General features: G+C 39.4%; 1 protein-coding gene across 8 annotated transcripts in view; it reads right to left on the reverse strand.

The window, feature by feature from the left end:
- Positions 1 to 26,402, reverse strand: part of ZNF827 (zinc finger protein 827) — a 184,227-nt gene that overhangs the window by 31,480 nt on the left and 126,345 nt on the right. For all 8 annotated transcript variants that reach the window (XM_048942613.1, XM_048942617.1, XM_048942616.1 and 5 more), the window contains 4 exons: positions 20,821 to 21,054; positions 7,577 to 7,825; positions 6,610 to 6,667; positions 2,357 to 2,460 (listed from right to left, as the gene is read on the reverse strand). In XM_048942613.1, the coding sequence (XP_048798570.1) occupies positions 2,357 to 2,460; positions 6,610 to 6,667; positions 7,577 to 7,825; positions 20,821 to 21,054 (645 nt within the window). The remainder of the gene's footprint in view (positions 1 to 2,356; positions 2,461 to 6,609; positions 6,668 to 7,576; positions 7,826 to 20,820; positions 21,055 to 26,402) is intronic.

Genomic DNA, 26,402 nt, shown 5'->3' on the forward strand with positions numbered 1-26,402 from the left:
TCAGAGATAATTTCTTCCTGTGAGGCTGGAACTAATAGAAAATCTATCTGTGGGTATTCTACTGTTCTTTTACATGAATATCACATTTGTAATCAATTTTAAAAAATCCAATAACATTCCTGATGCTACTGTGAAATTTCTGCTCAGGTTCAAGAATTTTTTTAAGAAGCTGAGAAAGTGCATGATAGTGTTGTTCCAAATAAATAGCTTTATATATTTTCAATTTTCTCTATATGTACTGCTATTACGTGTATTATGTAATAATAATCACAGAGCAGTAAGTGTTGCAACTCGCAGACCCATCCAGTTATGACTCACATTTCACGAAGCAGAATACCAGGAATCACATACATGCGAAAAAACATCTCCTCAACACCCATTTTAACACTCCAGGATCTCCTAACCAACTAGGTATTTTACATCATTAGGCATGAGGTTAAACATGTCACCAAAACCCATCTGTAGGTTTAAAGGCCCTCACTTAAGGTCTTACAGAGAATTAGAATTCTGATGCATCCATCTCGGTATGATGTAAGAACGTGACTGCTAGATGCCACATCCTCTGACGTACTGAGCGCTGCCGGAGGAGCCCAAGAGTTGTTGTCAGTCATCTGGCTATACGAATATGCTATGTTATGTCACTGTCAAAAGACAGCATTGAAGTGCTAAATTTGGTTTACATTTTAGTAATGTAAACTCTTGTGAGGCCCCATCTGGAGTACTGTGTCCAGGTGTGGAGCCCTCAGTACAAGAAAGACATAGAGATTTTGGAAAGGGTCCAGAGGAGGGCGACTAAGATGATCAGGGGGCTGGAGCACCTCCCCTATGAGGACAGGCTGAGGGAGTTGGGCTTGTTCAGCCTGGAGAAGAGAAGGCTGCGGGGTGACCTCATTGCAGCCTATCAGTACCTGAAGGGAACCTACACCCAGGAGGGGAGTAAACTCTTCAAAAGGGCTGACAACAGCAGGACTAGGGGAAATGGTTTTAAGTTGAAGGAGGGAAGATTTAGGTTAGATGTTAGGGGGAAGTTCTTTACTAGGAGAGTGGTTAGGCCCTGGAACGGGCTGCCCAGGGAGGTTGTGGATGCCCCGTCCTTGGACGTGTTTAAGGCCAGGTTGGACAGGGTCCTGGGCAACCTGATCTGAATATGTATGTTTGGTGGCCCTGCTAGGCAGGGGGGTTGGAACTACATGATCCTTGGGGTCCCTTCCAACCCGGGTGATTCTGTGATTCTGTGATTTAGTACTTAAAAGTGTAATTGCTTCTCTTAGTCGTGGTTTACAAAAACCACTGCATCTGTGAGAAAGCATGGTGGGGATAGCCTGAAGACTCTTGTTCTTATGCTACAATTTTTATTTCTTTTCTGCCATGCGTATTTACCCTTAGACAACATCTAGTTCTTCACCTCATCTGCCACATCAGAAGCTGTCAAATGACTATTCAAGCATTAAAAAAAAGAAGGGTCTGTTAAGTTGTAAATTAACTGACAGTCTATAGCTGAAAATTAGCAGTAACATGCCCAAAACTTTATTGATGGCTAAGGAAAGGTGAATAACCCCCACTACGGCTGGCTGTGTAATTACTGACCTTTAGAACTCAAGAGCTATTAATTTAAGACCAGATACCAGTGAACTAGCAAACGAAATATTTTGCAGCAGGACAGTAAAAAGCACATACCAAGTTTGTGCATATATTCAGCGCCACCTTGGAAGGTAATGGTATTCATCTGCCTTTTCTGTTTTAACTAAGAATATAACCCAGGTTATATCTGGATATAAAATGACTGTCAGCTAGTTCTGAAGGCCAGTAGGACTGCACCCACAGATACTAAGGCTTTTCAGTACGTTGCAAGAAATCCACATCTTTCCAAATGGGTTCTTAAATAACTGCTAAGGGCAAGAAAACTGCATTGCCAAGCTCAGCCATTTCGATGCATATATTGTGAACATTTCATCTATACTGTGAGAGAAGGAACAGCAAGTAACAGGAAAAGAGCAGGCAGTTATCAGACATCAGTTCCTTTAAATGTGGGACTCACATGAACACAAAACCCCACCTCCGTTAACACTGCTGTATTTCATCTGTTATATGGACTTTCTGTCCTTTAACAGTTCACAGAAATAGTTGCTCAAAAAGAATTAACAAAAATAATTCAGCAGCATTTAACTTTTCTTCTTAATAGTAAGCATTTACTGTGATGGAAAGAGTTGTCCGTTGACAAAGCAGCTGCATTTTAAGAGCAGTGGTCAAGCGGTGATGGTGACAGTAAGAAAATAACAATAATTTACAAAACTATGAACTAAAAAAACCAACAAGTTAGGAACTTGTTGAAGGAATGAAGAAGAAGGTGTCTGACCTGGTGCAGATGTTCTTCCATGAAGAGCAGTTTCGTTAGGCAGGAGATCTTTTGAGTTGGAAGTGAACGGTGATTGTCTAAATGTGTCTTCAGAAAAGTAAGGGCTATAGGGGAAATAAGACATCTTTTTGTAAACAAAACAGCAGTTAATAGAAAAAGTAATCACTATTTTTTACTTTAACCTCTCAGTATAACAAATATCATCTTGTTAAAAGCTCTGCTTAATTTACGGAATTCATGCTGAAAGACAACCAGACTGTGAGGTAAGGTGTGGAGAAGAGGCAAGCTTTGGGAAAACTGCATTGTGGAGCAAAAACTCAAGTCTTCCCAGAATGCTTTTCATTACAGTACTTCAACAACTCAGATTTGTTTTATCACACCACAATATTGGTAAAGAAAATTAATGTTTCAAAAATCTGTATTCTACTCCCGAAACACGTGGAAAATATGTTTAAAATATTTTTAAGTATTTAATAACCTCGGGAATACAGTAATTGCATTCAAAACAAAGCTTTTCAAATTTTAGGTTGAGATGCTGAACTGTTCTCTATTGACAGAGCATTCCATGTACGAAATTAACTCAATTAATTCGACTTTTAGAGCAGGAAACAATTAACAGAATCTAACTGAATGGTGACTTCCCAAACAGTGAAAAATCACCAGCTGCTTGATTCTAAAAAGTAGATCATGCTTTGGTTTTAATTAACAGGAGGCAAACAGTTAATTCCAATAGTGAATGGGCATTTCTGTGAAAGTATTTTGTTTGCTGCTCAAATGTTGTAACAGAAACTATGATGCCTTCTACACAATAAAGACACTGGTAAGAATTACATAAAAAAAATTAAAAATGGACAAAAAAACGAGCGGTCTTTTTGGACAGCTGTTTTCTCATGTATTATATTCCATCTGCATACAAAGGATGTATTTCTTCTAAGCAAAATGGGAATTCATTTTAAATCTGATCTGTACTGTATTGAGATTCCTCAACAGGCTGAGAAAGTAGGTTTTTTGTTTGTTTTGATTTTTACTACTATTTATTTTTTGCTGTTCTCTATGTGACAGTTAGTGGGGTACTTTGCTATTTCTGCCTAAGTTTGAACATAACTAACATAACAGTCAAACAGGTTGAGCTGGATGAAAAGCATGAAGCTGCCCCAAACTTGAGCAGTTCACTGTATGCAGATACCTGATTAATCACAATAAGGTGAAGAGCTGCTGCCCACATGTGCAAAAGTTCACTTTTCCAAGACTCACACCCCCCTCAGGGGTGACATAATATAAAACAGACTGATGCTGTATAAAAATATGGTGTAATTCACTGCAACATTCCTCTCGGTGGCTTAATAATGATTTGAAAAAAAAAACCAACACCAATAAAAAGAAGTTTTGTAACTGTTGCAACTCTTCAAAATGATGTAATCCACTCAGCTTACCACGCTGGACTGCCTGCTTGTAGATTCACTGTCTCACTGTCCATTGCTAGCTCTAGACAACAGAGCTCATCTATTTCAGTTTAGGATATAAATCCTCAGTAGTTTGCTTTTGAAGACCGCACCGTGCTTGCGTCGTAAGGATCTCCCTTCTTTGCCATCAGCCTCCAGTCAATTACAGAACCATCCTTGGATGTGCCTTTTTTTTTTTTTTTTTTAACCTTTTTCTAGAATGGCAGATGAGTCTCTTCAGTGTCAGCCCATTATTTTTTATTATTTTTATTTCAGTGGGTATGCCCTCCAATTCTCAATCCCAAGTATAAACGAAGAGCTCCTGCAACACAGAAACTACAGTTGTTCTCAGTCTCTTTGTCAAGTCCCTTCTGATGAAGATTAAGCTTTCCTTTTTTTTCCTTCTGGCTGCACTTTTCCAGTTTTCTGTCTACACAGTTCTCTAGATGAAAGAAACTTATCTTGGCATCTCATGCTGGCGTACTCACTTCCAGATCATTTGCTTCTCCGCTTTCTTTCTTCTTATCACAGATGGCAGGTTCTACCATCTCACTCAGCCATTGAACTGTGAGGAATCCTTGCCAGTTTTGCCTGCTTGAGCAAAGTCATATGGAAGTATATGCTTACACAGTCCAGGAATATTCACAGGAAGAACAGCAACAGACGGGAGACAGAAATGTTAATATGGAGTACGATATAAAAAAAAGAAGTGCTTGTGTACCCCCTTCGTGCTGGACTTGGCTGATTTAAGACACTCACCAATGACACAGCTGAATCTCTCCACTGCCCAATTACTCACAGGTGGATGACACTGACCTCACCTTGACTCTGCAGCTGTCAGCAAACTTCACATAACAATTGTGATTCCAGTGCCTTCCTGTCATGACTCCAGATGTAGGTTGGTGAGCCAAACTGCAACATTACACGTTTTCTTAATGCAGCCTTCGTGCCTCTATTCTCCACTGGCTGCTCCATCACATTCTATTTTTGAGAGCTGCCGTACTCTTACCAGTAAAGACTTCCAGCTGTTTGCTTGGTTTGGGGTGCTTTGTTTCTTTTTTCGGCAAGGTCTTTTGAGTCCATCTGTTGGAACGCGCAGGATTTAGTAGACTGACTCACTTGTCCTTACAAAGCTCTTCTTATTCATATTGATTGATAGGTAAGACGAGAAAAGCACCCACAAGAATTCAGTTGGGCACTCTGCTTTTCAAACACTGATGGGTAGCAGCCATTATCAGGACTTCTCAGTACAATTCAGTGCAAGTTAGACAACAGCCAACTGTGCTGTTCTCTTACGAGGTAGCAGCCTTCTAAGAAGGAAGGCTGTCTGAACTGTCCTCAACCTTTCCAGTTTGAACTATTTTTGATAGATCCAAAAGTAGCTCTGGATTCTCACACCAGTCCTCCTGGTAATATCACAAGACCCTAAAATCTATTTTCTACCAACTATTTGTCACCCCTCCCTGCAACACATATTGGGTGGTTAATGAGTAGTTGGACAATATGTGCATTCAACTGTATAAGCATCTTTCAGGCTTATGCTTTTTAAGAAATAAAGGGAAGTCTGTGCAGTCTCCATATCCTGCAAGTTCCCAAACTAGCAAATACAAAAAGCGTTCTCAATAACCAGAAGTTAAAAAGCTCAATTTAATTCTCTTTCAACCTGTAACATCAAAAAATCCCTGATGGACATTTACTAGGTGGTTCAGTTTATTAAAAACAGATTTATTACAGTTACCATGCAAGGAGAGGATGGGTCTAGGAATTTAAGACGAGCACATTTCAGAGACCTCTTCTTCTGCAACTGAAATGCTTTTCAAATTCTGTCTAGACAAAGCTGCCTTAGTTATCAAACATTGTACGTGCTGGGGATTTCTGCAGAAGGGGCTGCAGAGACACCGAAGGTCTTACTCTATCTCTGAAGGAACGCTCCAACGCTCCAGCCACAGTCAGTCTGCAAAACCACCCACACTGACCACAGAACTTTCACGGAGGACACATGTGTATGTATTCCTGTCTCAAGGGTTAGATGAGAGCCAAAGTCAATTCCTGTTTACTACTGATCATGGGCTCCTAAGTTTTCACCAATTCTAGTTGCTACTTATTACACAATAGCTTTGAATTTTTCCCTTAGGGCACCTCACTTTGCTGCTCACATATTGAAACAACTTGTCAGTATGTTCCCAGCCAAAATACAGTAAAGGGCATATTTCTTTAACAACACATGCTATAATTGAATCGTATTTTAAATTCCTGCATAATTTCACATATTGTGTTAATGTGACTGTAATTGTGAACAAGTTTCATTAGCATTGTCTCTTACAGTCTTTTAAAAATTCATCTCTGGAAGGCATTTGAGAGGATTCAGAAATATTAAGCTGAAATTTTATTCAAGAAGTCCAAGTTTGACAGAAGACTGAATCACAACACCTCTTCTTACATTGGTCCATGTCTTAAAATCCAGTTGTCGTCCTGTTCTTCCCTCAAGCACTGCATGTACTATGCAGTTTCAATTAAGCTTTGGTTTTTGCAGAAAAAAAGCACACACAGAAAACAATTCTTAAAACCAAGCGTGAATACTTGACTGTGAGAACAGCCATTTTGGCCCAAAGGCCTTTTGCAGCATGGACACTAAACAATCGTATCTACTGGTGTCATTTCTCACATACAGGTTCCATTACTAAAAGAAATATCTTACACTTGTAATATCAGGTCATATTTGCAAGAGAGAGACATATCCAAGTTTACAAGGCAAAACTCAGCAATGCCATTTACACTACAGATTTATGGATAACAACAGACTGTGCTTACCTGACTGTAGTTCTGATGGTGTTATCTTTATTGTGATTGTGCTCTTTGCTCACCTTTTCTGCAGAGGAATGTACATTTTTTTGTGATTATAAGATAAATCATATTTTCCTTATCAAATTTGACTCAGCAGAACTATTTTAATGCTTTCTGATTACAGAATAATTTAAGGGGAAGTGGTCACAAGATGATTTCAGAATAAGCACAGCTTTTTTTAAAAATATAACTCGTACCAATTTTTTTCACCCTCACATTTCAGTGTCAGTGCACCACATGTGTGCCACAAGCTTTCATTAAACAGACCTCAAATCACTTCATGTATGTAACAGCTGAGATTGACCTTCTGCGTGGAGAGAAATGGACAGCACAACTTTGGGAGCGCTGTACGCTACAGACACTGTCCGTTTATGACAGTAACTACCTATATTTTCCCTTATATTCCAAGGCCTCAATCAACCATTCGTCACTAATCATTTAATTAGCCATCAAAAAAGAGTTGAACTCTGGCATTTCCAATTCAGTTCAAATAACACGAACCTGATCAGGCTGTCACAGTGCTCTGAAACATGTTATCTATGGGGAGCATTTGGCAAGACTTCTATATTTCACATGCAAGGGTAGAAGGGCTCTACCTCCTATTATGCTTCAGCCTTAGCAATCTCATACTTTCGTAGCACCTTAATGATTATACACAATCTCTTTTTGCTCTTTAAACTCTGCTTTCAACTATTTTCACTACTGTTAGTGAACATTGTGGACATTAGGAAGTATTACTTTTCAGAAAGGGTGGTCAGGCACTGGAATGGACTGCCCAGGGAGGTGGTGGAGTCACCGACCCTGGGGGTGTTCAAGGAAAGACTGGATATTGTATTGAGGGACATGGTTTAGTGGGAGCTATTGGTAATAGGTGAACGGTTGGACTGGATGATCTTTTAGGTCTTTTCCAACCTTGGAGATTCTATGATTTTACCTGATAACTGGAAGAGCAGCTCAGATGCCATCTTCACTGATATATCCTGGCTGAACAGATTTCGTTCTGGGAGCATACGACCTTCTGGTGCCTTCTGGATGTGTTCACTAATGTCTCGCCCTAATAAAGTGCTGTAGCCAACATTTTGGCTGGGTTGGCTGGGTGACACTGAAGTCTGCGAATCATGAATGTCAACTTCCATTGGTTCTTCTTTTATCTTCACAGTCTGGGTTTCCTTGTAACTCTCAGCTGCAAATAGGTATTAAAAAACCAAACAAACAAACAAACCACAATTACTTAATTAGGTTAAAATTTTTCAGAGCACTCAAAGCAGGAATCTCAATTACAAAGTTTAATTTGTATACTCTATAACAGCAAATGGTAAGAGAAGCAAGCAGCTGACTGCTACAATATTCTTCTGGGAGTTTATAAATAGAAGAAATGTCTTGAAAATAATACTTTAAACTACGGAGCAGAAAACTGCATATTTGCAAATCCAAGAATTACTTCATTTTCTGTGAACACTGGGTATAATCATATCTCAGTTTGTGAATCTGTGCTTTTATATACTACACGGAGTTACAACTAAAAACCAGCTCTTCAAAGCTGGACACTGAAACTATCCTACAAACTTATAATTACTCTCTATCAGAGCAGTAGCAGCACGTATAGTTGGAAATGCTATTATGGGGTGGAGGTAGAAACTTCATCTGCCCATCTTGTGCTCTCTTTTCAAGATGAGATGAGCAGTTTTCTAACACGTAACAATCTTTGATACTCCCTCACGTATTACAAGACCCAATAACCTTGATAAATAGCTTCCATATGCCCATATCTTTCCAGCTCTGTCTTCCTCTCTAGTAGTAGTAAACGTAGAAAACTACAGTTTAGAAGCCAGTGTGTAGTTCACGTCCTGTACGTGTGACTTCTCAGGTGCTGCTGAATGCTGATCTGGCTGCAAGGCTAGCAATCATTTTTTCTTCAGAAGAAAAGCTCTGAAATCTCAAAAACAAGGCACCAAGGTAATCTGGCTACCATGCTCCCTTCTCGATTCAGACTTTTAACTGTGAAAAAAGACGCTGAAGACCTGAAGTTTAGAACAGAGAGAGATGATGAGTTTTCTAATGATCTTTCAGAGTGCTGCTGAAAGGACACGTATCTATAACGGTGGAACGGCCCAACCACGTGTGTTGCCTCTTCTGTTTGGATGCTGACCAGACACTTGGGAAACAGGCAGCTTAAGAAGAAAGGCAGACTCAAGGAAATAAATCAGTGTGTGAACGTAGTTACATAGCAGAACGGCCATCATGTGAGGAACTGTTCTAACAAAAATTGATGATTCCAGATTCGGAAAAATGTCCAAAGGATTTATTCTTTTTGCCTAAACCTGTATACGTACTTCTGCTACTGATCAAGATACTCAAAACCTTAAGAAAAATCTGATTCCGTTTACTTTAGGGCACAGGCCCTAAAATAGCCTGTGTAGCCTCCAGAGGGGGGGTCAAGTAAAGCATGACTTTGAACTTCAGAAGCCAAAGGAAGAAAAGGCAAATCTAGCACTCAGGGAAAGAGGCCAAATTAAGGCAGAGATACCACAGCACACTGAGAGCCAGAGCAGCACGGAGTTTAAATGCTGAGAGGGTTAAGACCTGGGAGAGCAGTCTGGCCCTTGTTCAGACTGGGGAATGCCAATTCAGATTGAACGGAGGCATTTTGTACAATGAGCATCCCCGCATGGAAATTTTCTCCTTATCTGACAAATTTCACAACTTATAAAAATACAATATTAAAATAAATAAATGAACACCAGTTTGTAAGAAGAACAAACAAAATGCAAAAAAAACCAAAAAAAAAACAAAAAAACCCAAGTTATTTTCTATCAAATCTGGATCTGAGAGAAAAGTGAAAAAAAATAAAACAAACACTAAGTTCACTTGATAAATTAATCTGTTGCTATCCTCTCTGCCTTTCCCTTCCTCTAACGCAAATATGAATGTGTCAGCCTCACAAATTTTACTCCAAGTACAAATGTTTCAAGCACCAACCCTTTTTTTTCCAGTTACTCAACATTACAATAATACTGAGGGGTACCAAAACACAGTATGGTCGTTCCTGATAACATCCTGAGGACAGCCAGTTGGTTGGTGTCGTCTCCTAGCCTCAAGCCAAGATGAACAGAATCCTTTTAGTACGCAGGCACACCCATCTCACATGAATTTAAATGGACGTGTTCCACTTTTTCACTCCCTTGGTTTATATTTCTCCTCTTCTGTCCTTAAGTGGAGGAAAAAGTGGCTATGCTGCTTGCAGATCTCAAAATAAAAAAAAAAAACAAACAGAAATCAAAGCCAGGAGATAAAAGCTACTTGGTTATGCTCCAGCAGTGATTTACATGAAGTGCTCTTGGTCTTCCCTTATGACATTTCTTGACCTTTCAAAACAACACTGAGAAAAATCTTTACGATCTACCACGATCCACCAGATATGAAAATTATTACAGAGAATTCTCAAATGAAGAGGAGTTGGAAATACTACTATGTAATGCCTTTTTTCCCTGCTAAACAATTTAAAAAAAAAAAAAAAAATTCAAGCTTAAATTAATCTTTTATCATAAAGTTACAGAACACTGCATCTGTGTTCAGAAGTGAAAAAATATGCTGTGCACTGAAAGTACACACAGAAGGGCAAAGGAACGCATCAGGTAACACTGTCAATAAAAGCTCAGGTAACTCCGCAAATAAATGAGTTCTTCAGCTGTCCTACAGACCGAGCTCTGCACCCAGATGCCAAATTTAGGTGCAGAGTCAAGCTGACCTTTGTTGCTCTTTCTGCTTTTAAAATATTCTTTCTATTTCTGTTCCTGCCCCACACAGCTGAATTCCCTGTCCTGCAAATGCTTTTCAATCAGACAAACTGATACAACCCAACTAAGGCAGTAGTTGAGCAATACCAATGAAATTTTCACCCCTGCAATCGGCTAACAATTCAGTAGCCCTAACTAAATTTACATATTTGATAATTTCCTTTGACCTTTACCTCTGCAGCTACACCCTTCTGACCTGGCAGCATGTACCTGGCAAATGTGAATCTTGTCGTAGTCCAATTCCCAAAAACAAAGAGAGAAGACATGGGGGCTCTCTGTGATAATTTTACAATGCTAACTGAAGAGAAATTCTGTCCCATGAGCGAGAGCCACATCAGAAGCCATACGCAGACAACCCAGCTGTGCAACATCTTGGGTGGCATTAAGGTTATGGCCTTACACATCTCATTGTACAGGCAAACTGTAACTTCAAGATTATTTTGCCTTCTGCTCGTTTGTGGAATAAGGAAATAATCCTCATCTCCTCTCATAGGTATCTCACGTGGCCATAGTGCAGCTGATGATTTTAAAGTCAAGGATAGGTACATTGAAAAGTCTCCCCATTCAAATAATTTTGAAGTATCTGGACCATGATCTGGTCTGCTATTGATTTAAAAACGGTCTGCTATTCATTTCAGACTAAACTGGATGAAGCTCAGAACAACAGTACAGCATAGAGCAGTGAACATTGCTCCTCTGGCAGCAGATGAACTAAATGACCTGATACACCTTTTTTCTCTTTTTCTGCTCTTTTTTGTTTGTTTGTTTGTTTTGTTTTTAATATAGAAGCAGCTTAACAAAATTAGAGAGAATTACTGCATATATGGATGTATCATTGTGAAGCTACAGAGATGATCTTTAGAGTATACCTTTAATCAGTTGATTTACAAAACCCTCAGTGAACTACTAATGCCATGTGAGACAGTTTCCCATATCAGATACGCAATAATGCAGTACTGGATAGGCTTCTTGCAGAAATAACTAATTTTTTCCACAAATTCCAAGTGCAAAAAATGGCAATGTAGTGAAACTTCTTCAAAATAGAACAGAACGTAAAAGAAAAGAAAAAACAAACAAACAAACAACCCCACAGAGCAATAACTGTGCTACCTAAAAGTTCAGGGTACAGTATTCAGTCTTGAAGGCCTGACAATGTTACCTCAGGAATGCATGGCAATAGAAGTGGCTATGAAGTTTACCTCTATGCAATGCCCCTCTACAGCCTCAGTCAGTGATTGCCAAGTTTTAAGAGCTAAAATTTCATTCAAGCTATTTCATTTAAAGCTGGGACAACCAGAATCCAACACCTATATCAGACACATGGAAATGGAAAGGAGATAAACAGAAGAAACCACAAGTTAAGTGATTTCGTTGCTTCAGCACCACCTTAAAACAGATAAAATTCTAATTCATAAATTCTCTGCTCACAGAAAAACAATGCAAAAAATGTCAAGTGAAACCAGGGAGAATAACACCACTGGAATTTCTTGCTGATGATTTCAGGACATGTGCAAGAAGTTGCCAACATAAAACACACCTTTTTGCATAAAAAGGAGAATAAAATAGAAGCACAGCAAGTAAGTAGACATAACACATTCACTGTAACTAGAGATACGGGGATAAGATTTCATTTTTTACTGGATCCGCAATTCAAGATATCTTACAACCAAATACATATTGTAACACAATGGTAAGTAAAGCCACTATTGGCACTATTTACCACCTCTCAATTCTAGACTTCCAGAGCACTTGATGAGACATGAAAAAAAGAGTATTTATTTTACAAAACAAGAAGCAGAAATAACAAACTTTAAAATATGCACCTGCTCAAGTTATGAGCATTGATGTTCATTTACATGTCCGCATTTGCTGCACAGATATACACCAATATGCACTATGACATCTAGTAGTAAGACGTCATGATTCAAAATACACATGAGAATCACAGAATCACAGAATTGTAGGGGTTGGAAGGGGACCTCCAGAGATCATCGAGTCCAACCCCCCTGCCAAAGCAGGTTCCCTACACCAGGTCGCACATGACCAATGAAAACCCTGGATGTAGCTTCCAAAATGTGTAAACTCCTTTGATAAACGGGTTACATCCTTCAGGGAAATCTGAGAAAATTAGCCCAGCAATTAAGTAAGTGAAGGCAGAAAGAGAAGCAAGCTTTCCAAATCCTAAGCATTTTCTTAGACACAGTCTGCCTCACAGTTGTAGAAACAGGGCTAGAACTCAGGAGGGACAACAGCAGACACTGACTATTCCTAAATCTTCACTGCAAAGCAGATGTTTTCAAGGTATACCAGCCATCCTGGTCACTCAGTACACAAACTGACAAATTATATGCCATGGAGGGACTTCCATATACACCATCCCTGCATCCCTGGGAACACGACAATCACATTTCAGTAAATTCTCTGATTAGGACAAGCGGGATTAGGACTGTGGGATAAGATGCTGAGTGCATCTCCATTGCAGTATACCTACAATCAGTGAGCCCCTGGCATTACATCTGGTCTAGTAAGATCACTGATGCAAAAGGCAATAGTTAAGTTTATTTGCATATCAATACTGTTTTGTACTTTAAAATGTGGACAAATAATCATTAGTCATTACTTCCCCCAAGTACTATTGCTGACAACAGCACATTTATTTCTGTCTAGAGGAGGACAGCCTAAGCTATGTCTCGTGAATGATTATAGAGCAAACCCTGTAGGAAGCCACTTTCCGGCCCTTGGAAGACAAGACTGTCTAGAAAAAGCTAGCATTGGTTTCCCAACAGCAGATCACACCTGATAAACCTGATAGTCCCTTATGACAAAACAACTAATATGTGGACAGTCTGAGAGCAACAGATTTTGTTACCTTAATTTCTGTTAGGTCTTCAGTATCATCATTATACCATTGATACCACTGAACTACCATTATAGCCAAACCAGTAACATGGACTGGATAATTGAACTACAAGATGGTGGAAGCACGGCTGTATCCCTAACCCCAAAGGTTTGCAGTCAGGGATACTGTCTAGCTGACAGCCAGTCCTTAATGGCTTTTTTAACAACTTGGACGATGTGGAAGAGTGCACTCCTAGGAAGTTCAGAGGCAATTCCAAACTGGGGAAAGTGGTGGACATCCTGGAAGGCAGTGCTGCACTGCAGTGCAGTGACAGTGTTGAGGGACCTCAACAGCATGGAGAAATGGGCTGAGAGAAACCTCATTAGTTCAAGAAAGGAAAACGCAGAGTACTGCATTTATAATAGAATCAAAGCACATAATAATACAGAGTGGACAGCCACTAAGTAGAGAGCTGCATTGCCAAAAAACTGGTGAAGCCAACGATGCAGCGATGTGTCAACAAGGTTTGAGCTCACCATTCTTGGACATATCCAAAATTTAACGAGACCCTGAGCAGCACAATATTGCTGGATCTGAAGTAAGCAAGGGTTTGGATTAGATGAACTCTGGAGGCTCTCTCTGAACATAACTATTCCTTGAATCATCAGCACTAGATGATTCCCGCCAGCTGTACTTTTATCTAGCAGAATTTTCAAAACTTCCAAGCAAGCGAAAGCTACATCTTGGGTTACACTTGCCCTAGCACAGCACTGAAAAGTTTTCTTAATGTTCAATCTGAAGGTTGGTAGCTGCAGCTGGTGACTGCTGCCCCAGTGTTTTACCATTTGCCACTACCAAGTAAAGTTAAACTCTGTTTTTCTAAGTTGCTTCAAGTACCTGCAGGCTGTTACTTGATCTGCTTGTAGTCTCCCCCCACCAGACTAAACAGGTTCAGTTCTGTCAGTACTTCTTCGCAGGTCACGAACCCTAAAGCCTTAATTATCTTAGCAGCCTTCCTCTAGATCCTCTATGAATTCTCAGTAGAGAACTCCAGGCTACTACAGTACTCTACATGCAGACTACAACTAGCCCTAAATACAGGGGATATGCTAAACATGCTCTTTAAATGCGGCACAGCATGTGCTTCACCTTATTTGAGATGAGTGTCAAAATCAAGCAAACAGAATTAATAAAAAACACAACCCCCCCCCCCCACCCCGGTTTTGCTGATACTGTAGTAGCCCAATGACTTTCCATTCCCAGAAATCCACGGAAACATTGCTAAATCATTCGTGCTTCTTCTGATCATTTAATTTAAAACCTTATCTTACCACCAAAATTCTAAAATACCTGTATATGCTGAAATGTCCCTCAGCTTTACAAATTGACTTTATGAATCAACTTAGAAGAGAAAGTCTTTCCCATACGTCTCACAAATTGGACTCACGTACTAGTTTTTGCAATCAAGCAGACAAGGGTAACCAGTGGGTCAACTTGTACTGACTTCAAAAGCTTTCAGTATGACGAGTCAGGCATTTTGTTATGCTAATTGTTCTGATTTGCTAGAAATAAACATGCCCTAAAACAGCTTAAATAAAAACCTTGGAGGCAGGGAACAGTTGGTGAGCCCTGAAGGTTCTGCTACAGACACAACAAGTAACATCTGACATTCCCTAGGGTGCTGTGTTTGATGCTTTATTTTGCTACTGTTTTTTCAAGCTGCTGTTTTATATAAGACATTGTCAATGGGCCTTGAATCAATGTAAGATGATCCCGTGTTAAAAAAAAATAATCAAAAACAGCTGATATTTGTTGAAGTGGAACTCAGAAATCCCATGTTACAGAATTTTGCAATTAAGGGCTCAGTTTCACAGAAATGTATGACAAAAGAGAAAGACAAAATTAAAGCACTAGACAAATCTCAAGTTGCAATATGCATCTGCTGTTCCTTCTATTCAAATGTTAGGAACATGGTGCTTACCTGAACAAACTCAGTTACAGAACACACCCAACCCCTGAAATGCTCACACAGTCATAGAATCACAGAATGGTTAAGGCTGGAATAGACCTTAATGACCATCTGGTTCCAGCCTCCCTTTCATGAGCCGGAACACCCATTGAGCTCCCCCTTGATCAGGCTGCTTCCTGAGATGGGGCATCCACAGCTTCTCTGGGCAACTTGTTCCAATGCCTCCCCATCCTCATTGTGAAGAACTACTACTTTATACCTGATCTAAATCTACCCCCTTTTAGTTTGAAGTTATTATTCTCCTGTCCTATCACTACACCCCCTTGTAAAAAGTTCCTCTCGATTTCTTGTAGGCCCACTTTAAGTACTGCTAGAAGTTCTCAGCCTGTCATCATAGGAGAGCTGCTCCACCCTTCTGACGTTCACAAAATGTAATAAAAAAACAATTTGATCAAAAGCCTGCATGTGCAATGAATCACAACATATCCCAGTTTATGGAAGTCTCCCAGAGCTACTCTAGTATCGCTGCACCAAGCTGAACCTTTGCAGAAAACTGCATTTTTTCTATACACTTTAATTAAAATAAAGCTTCACCCTTACCATTCACAATTATTTCCACATTTATAAGGGGGGGAAAAAAAAAACACACAAAAAAAGTAGTGGACTTCAGTCTGGCTGTATGGCTTACCATACCATTTCTAGCTAAGAAAGTCTTATTTTGGGGCAGACACTTCTCTGCTTACTTATCTGGACTTCTACAGAAGTACCCACTGCTGCCCAAAGCCTTCTAATGAGCCATTTAGAGACCAAGCAACAAAAACCTTCCTTCAGTTTTCATCCCCACCTCTACTATCAAGGTATTCCAAGCAGGGATGAAAGTACTCAACAATTCCCCAGCAATCCAGGGATGGGGACGCGCTTACAAAGTTCTGACAACAGTTGTCCCCAAAGACAGCAGTCCACTTCCGTACAAGTACTTCCCAAAACAGCCCACCAAGTTAAGATAAATAAATATGTATATATATATATATATATATATATATACATATACAGGTAGGACAACTAGTTTCTGAGCCACTTAATTTACACACACACACATAAAGGAAATGTAATCATGTATGTTTTCCTCACCATTATAACAATAAAACAACTACAACAACAACAAAAAAAAACACAAAAAAACCCACCAACACAACGCACTAAACCTGGGAAGATTTTGTGATGGCTAAGAAAAACAGCTTACCAGCCACAAACTCTTTTTTATTATTTCTAATTCACACTGCTGATGACAGCTAAGCATAAAGAAGCATAAAGCTGCCTAAGCCCTTCATGAAGCATCATCAGCTGTTGAGCCACAGCAGTACAAGCACTCCTACTTCAACTTTAAAAAATGATACTCCCATTTAGCTCTTCTTTAAGTCTATGCTGGTGTGACTAGACTGGCTTTGGTATGAGCTAGTTTAGAGTCTTCTCAGACAGTCCTTCACTGTACTGCATCCTAAAACCCAATGGGTCATTTTTAGAATGGGAATAGAGGTGGGGTCTTCTGGTCTTCAACTTATGCTAGAATTGCACAATCCTCTTTTCTTTAATTGCCTTTTTCTATCTGTGTGGTTTCAATTGAAGCTAAGATGCAGTGGCAAACAAAACTTATTATGAGGCATTAAAGAGGATATTAGAGAAAACAATCGAAAGAAAAAGTAAAACTGACAGCAAGCAGTTGTGCTGAGTGTTGAATTGTTGTAAAATTAGGTAGAATAGAGAGAGTTCATCAAAGACGGTTTTGGAACTCACTGTATACAAGATATTATTTTACATCCTTGTCAGGAAATAAATATGCATTCATTTCAACTACCGATAACCCAAAAATCATGACACATTGTTTGTACTAGGAAATTGCTGTATTATGAGAAGCACTGTGACCTGAAGTACAGAAGTGACTGAAGTACAGAAAAATCCAAAGGAACTGAGAAGTACAAAGGTCATGGATTTGGTACTGATAACAAGGATAGCTGCAATATATCTGGAATTGATCCACTGAAAGAAGAGCAGAAGGACCTAGGTTGCTACAGAAATGCAAAATAACCAGAAGATACAGCTGAAATTCTTGCTGTGGGATTCAGACAACATTTCTAGGGAAGACAGACTTATCAGTGTGATAGTTCAAGGCACCTGGATAAAATATTACTTATAAAACGTTAGTACCTGGAACAGTAGTTATATCCTTCCAGCTAAACAGTAGTTATATCCCTCCAGCTACACATCCCTTTTTGGACAAGAAGGGAAAGGAATATATGCTTCTGAAACGTAATACATACTCCAAATATATTAGCAGCACAACTACCGTAACAGAAAATGAGCTTTTAAACTATAACACGAGGATGTAGATGCAAACATTTATTTTACATCTCAATCTCCTCTGGAACCTACCTTCCATCTTACAAGACTGCGAGCATAAAACCGATCAGAGATCACTGGGTGCATCACTTAGTTAAATAATAAGAGAATTAAATCGGCTTTCCCATAAAAGAGAACTGGTAATAAAGAGTGTAGAAAGCTGGTGTAGGTGCATGTGAAATACATTACTTTGATTTCTTACAAGTGATTTTGTGCAATATTTAATATGAATTAAAAACCATGCAGGAACAATGCTCTACTAGGCTGAGACGAGAGCGATTTGCTCCACCTCTACCTTCTCAAATCCACCAGGGTACCATTCTGTCTCATCTCAGTGAAGACTTAGTAATGAACTGCATTCACAACTCACCTTTACACATTTGTATAAAACATGGCAGTTTTTACATTCTTCTGTAAATGTAGGTTGAATATCTGTACGTCAGCTGAAACTGTTAACCCACAAAGACCATTGTCAAACGGGTGCTCTATTTACTGTAACGTACCAAATCAGCTGTTACAAAGTTTTGTTTTGACTGGACAGATGGAAATGAGTTTTACCAAGATACGCCCAAGAAATGACATTATTCTTTGGAAGAAGTGTTCAAAATGTGATGTCTTGATTATGCATCAAGCTTGTGAATTGTGAGGTAGGAGATCTAAATTCAAGTGGAACCAGTATACCAGAAAACTGGTATAGAAGGGGCATCCTCATCTTCAGATGAAGGTCATCTTCGGACAAAGTCCAACTCCACTGAAGTAATATCCAGGATAAGGACCTGACCTCAAGCATTGGTTGTCTGCTGCTAAAAGCACACAAGTGTCCTGGCAGCGTTTTAGCTTTTAGAGAAAACAGTAAACCTATGCAGTAGAACTGAAATACAGACAGCTGCAAATGTGAATTTCTGCTCGCTTCTGTACTTCTACATCCACAGTGACTACTAGTAACGTCCAATATTAAAATTCTATTTCAGTAGAACATTTCTATTCTTCCAAGTTTCTCCTAGATTTAGACTAATTTCCAAGTAGTGGACAAGTCTCTGCATTACGTTCTCAAGAGACAGGTGATTTACAAATGAGTCTGTCTTGGTAGCACAAAGTAGGTTCCTGAGCCAGAATGGCCTTCCACTACCTTTATAAACTGAGCTAAAAGTTAGCAACACAGTACAACTGTTCTGGGAAAGAGATTTTCCAGTGAAAAATACAAGCCAGTGCATCCTTCTCATAAAAGATAAATGCCTAATCCCAAGAGACTCAAATGAGTTGTCAACAGCTGGCAACTTATTGCTAAAGAATAACAGAAACATGTATGTCAGGATGTCTGCTATTATGTCAGAAATAAATAGTTGCATAAATAGTTGTTTAAATACTACATCACTAAAAACAGAGTGAGAAGTTGATTAAAATAATGTGGGATGTCAGTTGTGATCTCAGAATATTCTATCAGATAAAGCAAGCAAATTAAAAAACAAAACAAAACAAAAACCCCACCAAAGGTACTAACAGGTGTTTGATCTTAGATTCCCCCCTTATATTTATTCCACATTTAACTGTACGTTAGTGTTTTACACTTTCTATCTTAGATGGCATCTCAGAAAAGTACAAATTGAAAACAGTACATGTGATAAAGTTAATAGAACTCCACCCACTGGCTGACTCTGGAATGTCAATTTCAGCAATAATGCCCACGTAAATCCTGTTTCTTTCCTTTTCAGTCTACTGTCAGCAAATCTGCCCGCTCACTAAGAGATCGTAAGGGAAATACTATACTAGTCTATTTCTTACTAGAACCCTTAAATACTGGGAGTTCCCAGCAGAAGTGACTGAAGACCTGACCAAGAACATATATATGCCAGATCTCACCCACAGACATTTAAGTCATTAATGCTCTAATATAACGAAATCTGCATTAAAACTAAACGCAGCCTGCTACTACTGAATTCAACATCCAGAGTCAAAAACCTCAGTGTCTCTGAGGCATCTGAAAAATCATTAAGTTATGGTGCTCTTCTTTCATGGAAATACATATATATTAATTTAAATGAACAAAAAAAAAATAATAAAGGAATCGGTTAACATTCATTAGACCATAAAGTTCTGTTATGAGAACACTATACTTGAACCAAATACCAGTAGCAAGAATGCACTTTATCTATGACAAAATGTTTAGTGTTTGGGAGCTTGAAAAATTGGGAATCATCTGCTCTGATCAATATTTACATCCGGGATGCACTTTTAGCACCATCAACACCAAGGCCTGCAAACCAGTGATTCAAATTCTTCTTACCTACAGGTATGAGCAGGAGTGAATTAATTACGTTAGAATTCATGTGAGAGATCCCAGTCAAGTCTTTCCAGGTATAAATTTGAGCAAGCCAGCTGATCCAGTTTAGGTGGGGAAGTATGAATCCTAGCCTCCGAGACCAGCATTTATTTCCTGGTACTAAAAACTGAAGTGTATTAGAAGTCCAACTCCTTTTCATCATAAAGACCTGTTCCCAGTAGGTATAAATTCAAACTTTCTACTTTCCTTCAAGTGAAACATCATTTCTAACAGTCTAACAGTTAGATAAAGCATAATTAGCAGAACATACATTTTTATTTGACTCCCTTCAGCTGTAACAGTACTTAACGTATACGCATGCATACTGTCTAACCGTCTGACAGAACACTGTATTACTAAGGCAATGTAGGCAAGTGCAAGTGCTCTCAGCTCATTTATTTTTTCTCCCAATTTCGAGTACAACATATTGTCAGGAAAAAATAAAAGGTTTTAAAAGCCTACCATTTTTAAAGCTGTATCAGATATAGTTCAGTTAGTTCAACGGAGATACACATTTTTATGATGTTAACGAAGTGACACAAATGTGAATAAATTGATATAAACATGTTTTGGTACATTTTAAAAATGACAGCATCTAAAAGCTTTAAGGCATAGTTTCTTTTGACTTATCCCACAGTCATTAATTTGAAGACCAGTGAAATCTGTGCAGAACACAGATAATTAGATACTACAGTGACAGAACAAACTGAGTTGTCTTATGTATACGAACCTGTGTAGACGGATATTTTCATTTGTTCCTTCCCTTGCTACTGAAGCTTACCACTTCTTCTGTGCAGTAGGCCAGTCAGCATACTTTAAAGAAATATCAAGAAGTTGAATATTATTAAATACCCACCTGAGAGCTTCATGAGGAGCTCAGACGCTGCCTTGACTGATATGTCCTGCCTCATCATATTTGCCTGTGCTTCCTGTGGCTTGAGTTTCTCCTTAGGCGCACTGGGAGCTGAGGCTTCAGATTCCTGGCTGAACACATAGCCGGACTGAGACAAGGTTGAACTTGCAGCTTCTTCATCCTTAGGCTCGTCTTTCACTTTGAACTTTGGAGTCAAGGGCTCTTTTTGATTTGCAGCTGTCAGAAGAAGGAAACAAGCTCGACTTAACAAGGTGTCTAATACATTATCATAGAACAACTAGTAGCAGGAAGAAAACTAGTAGCTGGAAGAAACCAAGGGAAAGTTTTGAAACACAAAAACTGCGTGTTACCAGAGTTCAAGAAAACATTCAACTTGTCTTTCTTTCACCCCCACTCCAGCAAATAGCATCCCACACATCCCATCGGTTTGTACGTCTTCTAGGGGAGGCCGGATGGAAGTTCAAATACAATCACACTTAAGGGCAAATTTGGCAAAGCCCATGGGTACTAAATATTGAGATCTTAAGCATGCGAAAAAGAGACAAGAGATTAAAGTAGAAAAATTAGAGAACTAAGAGGAGTATACAGAGAAAAACAACTACAAAATTACAGATCCTAAAAGTTGGTATCTTAGTTAAGAGCAGAGGGGTATTTCTTAGACAACTCTGCACTGGTAGATGCTATCAGAGGACTGTTTCAAGTTTTACATCCATTAAAAAAAAGAAAGAAAGCAAGTTTAAAATAGCCTTTTCAAATACTCCATGTAAGCAGCTTCTCAGAAAAGAATACAGAAATCCTGGGGCTTTTTAAAATCTGCACATCCAACTCTGCTGTTCTCGAGCGATCTTTCAGATACCCCTACATAATGATGGATCCTTTGAACTACCCTTGGCCAAAGGGATAAAACCAAGAACACCTCTTAGACAATGCTGCCAGAACCACGCAAAATAAATTCATCAGCTGACTGTATGACTAACAGGAGGATAAACAAGTTGCATTATCTTTCACCGGTTTTTAATTTATTTCTGACCGTGAAGAGACACTTCCTCTGCTGTCAGTTGTTAGTGGCTTTTTTGTGGACAAAATTTCACTTTAAGTTCCCAGAAACACAGGGCAGGTGACTCCTTCAGTGCTCTGAACTGATGAGCTTACATCTTTCTCACTCTCTGAACTTTCATCTCCACCAACACTCAAGGCAGAACATCATCCCCTTTTCGTTCTCTAAGCTCTCTCACCATCCACCTCGCTATCTTCCTCTTCTCTCCCACGTATTTTCCTCCTTCCACTCGATATTACACTGTCTACCTTCATGACTCCTATCAAACCTTACTCAGACCACACAGGAAGGAAGCACCCCACAGCACTTCTCACTGGACACAGCAGGTATTAGAAGTCAACGTATATTACCTGCTGCAGGAAGCTGTTTTACAAACCCATGACATGGACAGTAAAAGCTGAGCAAATGGCATGCTATGGGGACAGCAACACCCAACAGAAGGCGCAGGGCAGGGACAGGTCATACCAACTCATATTCTGGCAAAGGTCACTGGTTTAAGCCCTTGATTTACTTCCTCTTCCATTTCACTCTTTCCTATCCACTCTCTGGCTTCTCACTTTCCTGGCTCATTTCCTAAGATGCTCTACTTCCCAGCAGTTCCCCCAAAATCTGACTCCTACAAGATCTGAAACCTGAAGTATCTGAATTCCTGCAGCCCATTTAAATTGCTCACCATCCAGATTGAAACGGTACACGCTGCAAGCACACATGCAACCTGCACACACGCACTGCCACTGTTCGCTGTTTCAGAAGCGAAACCGGTTCATACATGTGGTTTTCAGTATGAACAACAAGCAGTTTTACTAATAGTAGGAATTACTTTTTCCATTTAAAACCAAATCAAGCCAAAACAAAAAAGCAGAAATATAGAACATGAAAGCATGTTTTAATTCACCAAAATACGGATTACGGCTCTCAAACCAATCTTACCTTATCAAGGTACTTACAAAACAAAAGTCTGCTTTCTACATGGTCTTTTTAGCTCCGTCTGTTCCACAGGTTGACCTGAGGTGATGAATTTTCACCGAAGAAAAACCAAAACCAACCCTTTTCTGCTGCACTGCCTTCTGCAGGCTTTCCTCTTTAAAATAAGCCACTCCAACTGCTGCAAGTATGAAAAATGCCTCCACCAGGAGCAGAGTGCAACTGTTACAGAGCATTCTTCCTGAACTTCCAGAGACTCTGGAGAAAAATCTTGAAATGAATGTGTTCAAAAGAAGGCATTAATTTAAATTGCAGCAGAAAATGAAGGAAGCGTGACTCTGAGTGAGGAAATAAAGCATACACACCAAGAACAATCCTTAACCAGTGCAGACTGCTACCTTTCTGCCCATGAAATGAATTAGGCAGAGGAAGCACTAGAGATCTGGGCAGCAGACAATTTTCCTATTTAGAATACAGAGGTGATACGGAACATACATACGTACGTACATAGATCAGAGATGGTTGCAACCATTCACCAAGGTCCACCAAAAGCCATGTAAATTTTAATGTAAAACATCTACACGCAAGTAGAACCACTGTAACTATACTTATGTAATAGCACAGACTTAAGCTAGGAACTTTTTTTGTTCAGGCCCTAGTTTGCAGTGACAAAGGCCTTCAAGTAACCCCCACCACCAGACAGAGAATAGCACAAGAAAAAAAGTGGGCACGCCTGGGGGAAATGAGCATTTATTAAATACTCTTAGCACTGAGCCAAAACTCAATGGCAGTCTGAACCCAAGCAGATGCCAAGTGATACCTCCATTTCCTTCATCCCAGGGCTATCCTCAAACTCTAATAGGATGAAGTCAAATACTGAGAGCTCAGAAAACCAACAAGTCAAGGTAGGTCATTATAGAGCCTAAGCAGTTTTGCGACAGGGACATATGCAAACTCATTTTGGAAAGGTACCAAGTTTCCTTCCTTTCCCATCTCTTGCATTCCTTATCTCCCTAACCTACATCAGCTCTCCTCTGACAGCATACAATGCCACAAGCCATTGTTCCCTAACATCTTTGAACCACCGTGCAGGATATCAGTGCTAAAGCTACACTGAGAACAGATCTGCCAGCACAGAATTCGTAGTCTAAACGAGCTCTTCACGAGATCTGTGCGTTCCTTTTGTCACAGTACATCTACCAGACTTCACCTAGGAGAAATATAAAATGCAGTCAAGGTCTACAATCCAGAGGAGTTTTAATGATGATTATTTGGCAATGCTACCTGAGGAAAAAAAGAAACCCAAGAGCAATGCTCTTATCTATGTAGCTGGTTCTGCCCGTGCTACTTTGCTTTGGACCAAAGACAGAACTAATAAGCTAAGAAAGAGGTCAATTTTTATTTGTTCTGTTAACTGACAGCACGTTCCCTTAACTGACCATACTTCCAAAAAACTCAAACATCTAAACTGTACACAAATCACAAGACAAAAAAAAACAACAAAAAATACCAGGTTTTTCAACCTCACTTTTCTTTCCCAGGAAAACAAAATCAAATAAAATCAGACAACTACTACATCCGTTTCAAAATCGTTGCATCAAATCATGGGACCTTTTTCTTGATACATGTGAAAGTATATTCCAATGTAAATGAAACTTGAATAGACAAATAAAAAGGAGGGGAGGCTGTCCAGCCTATCAGAATCATACAATACTAGAGACAAAAGCAAAACCAAGCCACAACAAAGCACATCAACCGCCCTCGCTTCTACCCTACCTTGGATCCAACAGTTACGTACAGAGTTCCTAAAAAATGGGTAAGAGCAACAATGATAAATCCACTGGTTATATTGGGGAGAACAGTAAACAGATGTAATAAATAAATAAATAAAAATCATTGCAAATAAGGGAAATAAATTGGCTGAGACCAATGTAGAAAACATACAAACAGTAAAAAAGAACAACCTTCTGAATGAAACATCTTTTAAGAAATTGGAACTAGACAAGGATTAAAGAGATGATGTTGAATTCTATTAAAGCATCTTTGAACTACAAAATTATTATTCCCCAGAAGGAATAACATCATCTATCTGCATACAAAAATAGATACACATACATATACTTAATTTGTTGGTAACTTACATTCATCCTGAATTGCAATGAGAACAGACTGAAGGATGCAATGCCTGCAGACTGAAGCAGTAATTTAATTTAGAAATACACAGCGAGAGGGATGAACAACGCAGAAAACCCAGCCAGTAGGCAGCAGACTCTCAAGAAGGGTAGCTAATTCCCCATGCACTCCATTTCATTCCATACCCAAAAATAGAACAGATCAAAGGAGATTCCAAGTTGACATTTTTTATCTGCCTGGAAATTGGGATCATTTGATCCGTTTGACAAAGCAGAAAATTAAAGTTTTAACACTTGTCTCCAACTGCCAAATGCCACGAGAAAAGCCATGGGCATCTGCCACTAACCTGAAAGACTGATAAAAGCTGCTAACTGCACCAGTCCACTCACTGAGAATTTCTGCATACTAACAACATTTTTAATTGAAAAAGGAAAAAATGGGCTGATTGCTTCATTTGCAAGTTACAAACAGCAAGGAGTTGTTCACCTTTCCATTTGAGCAAAGAAAAAGAAGAAGAAAAAAAATTATTCAACAACAAAACAGTAGAACAGAAGGCCATGACAGCCTGAGTCAAAAGCTCTGCTGAAGATCTCTAATGCCACAGTACACTGCTGCACCATCACAGTGACTCCCTCATACAAAGGTGAGAGACAACAGGACTTCATGGCTGAAGAAAAAGGGGGAAAGTGAGGACCCCTTCCAAATCACACTTCACACCGAACTTTTTCAATTATAGTCAGACCTGCCATAAAGAGAATCACAGCACAGCTACCTGAAGAAAGAACAGAATTTTATCTGTGCCCCAGTGCAGCTAGAGCATCTGAATGACACTCTGAGCCAAGGGCCTTCATTGCATCGGTTCCACGGTATTCAAAAGACACATTTCCTTGATGCTGGGCATCAATCCTCTTTAAGGCAGCTGTAGTCAGTGAAGGTTATGACTTGAGTCTTCTTCTGTTTTCATTCTAATATTGGACATGTGCAGTTAGGTATGGGCATTCTGCATGGAGATCATGGCTTCTGTTTGAGGACGCTCAAGAACTGAGTGAGGGGTACAAATGCTGCAGAAGAAGCCACTGGTGAGCAAATTGCTTTGCAAAAAACAAAAATCTATGCAAATGGAATCTGCTGGAGTCTCTCCAGACTAAAATCCAATGGGCTGATAAATTATGTTCAACATACTACACATAGAGGCCATCTACAAGGAGAAATACTACTCTTACAGCAGGGCTATCTAGTTGGTCTCATTTCCTTTTGGTGCTTTCTGCCCAGAGCGCTGATCTGTCCAAGAGAGTACTTCATTGTACTTACCCCTCACAGGAATGCTAACTGAATTATATGCCATTTGCAATGCCCTCTGCTCTGCCTTCAACCAAATAACTAACATACTGGGCTCCAAGGAAGAGAATGGGAAGCTCAAGGACATTCAGCATTACTTTTTTTTTTTTTA

This window comes from Lagopus muta, chromosome 4, assembly GCF_023343835.1.
Source record: "Lagopus muta isolate bLagMut1 chromosome 4, bLagMut1 primary, whole genome shotgun sequence".
Classification (NCBI taxonomy): domain Eukaryota; kingdom Metazoa; phylum Chordata; class Aves; order Galliformes; family Phasianidae; genus Lagopus; species Lagopus muta.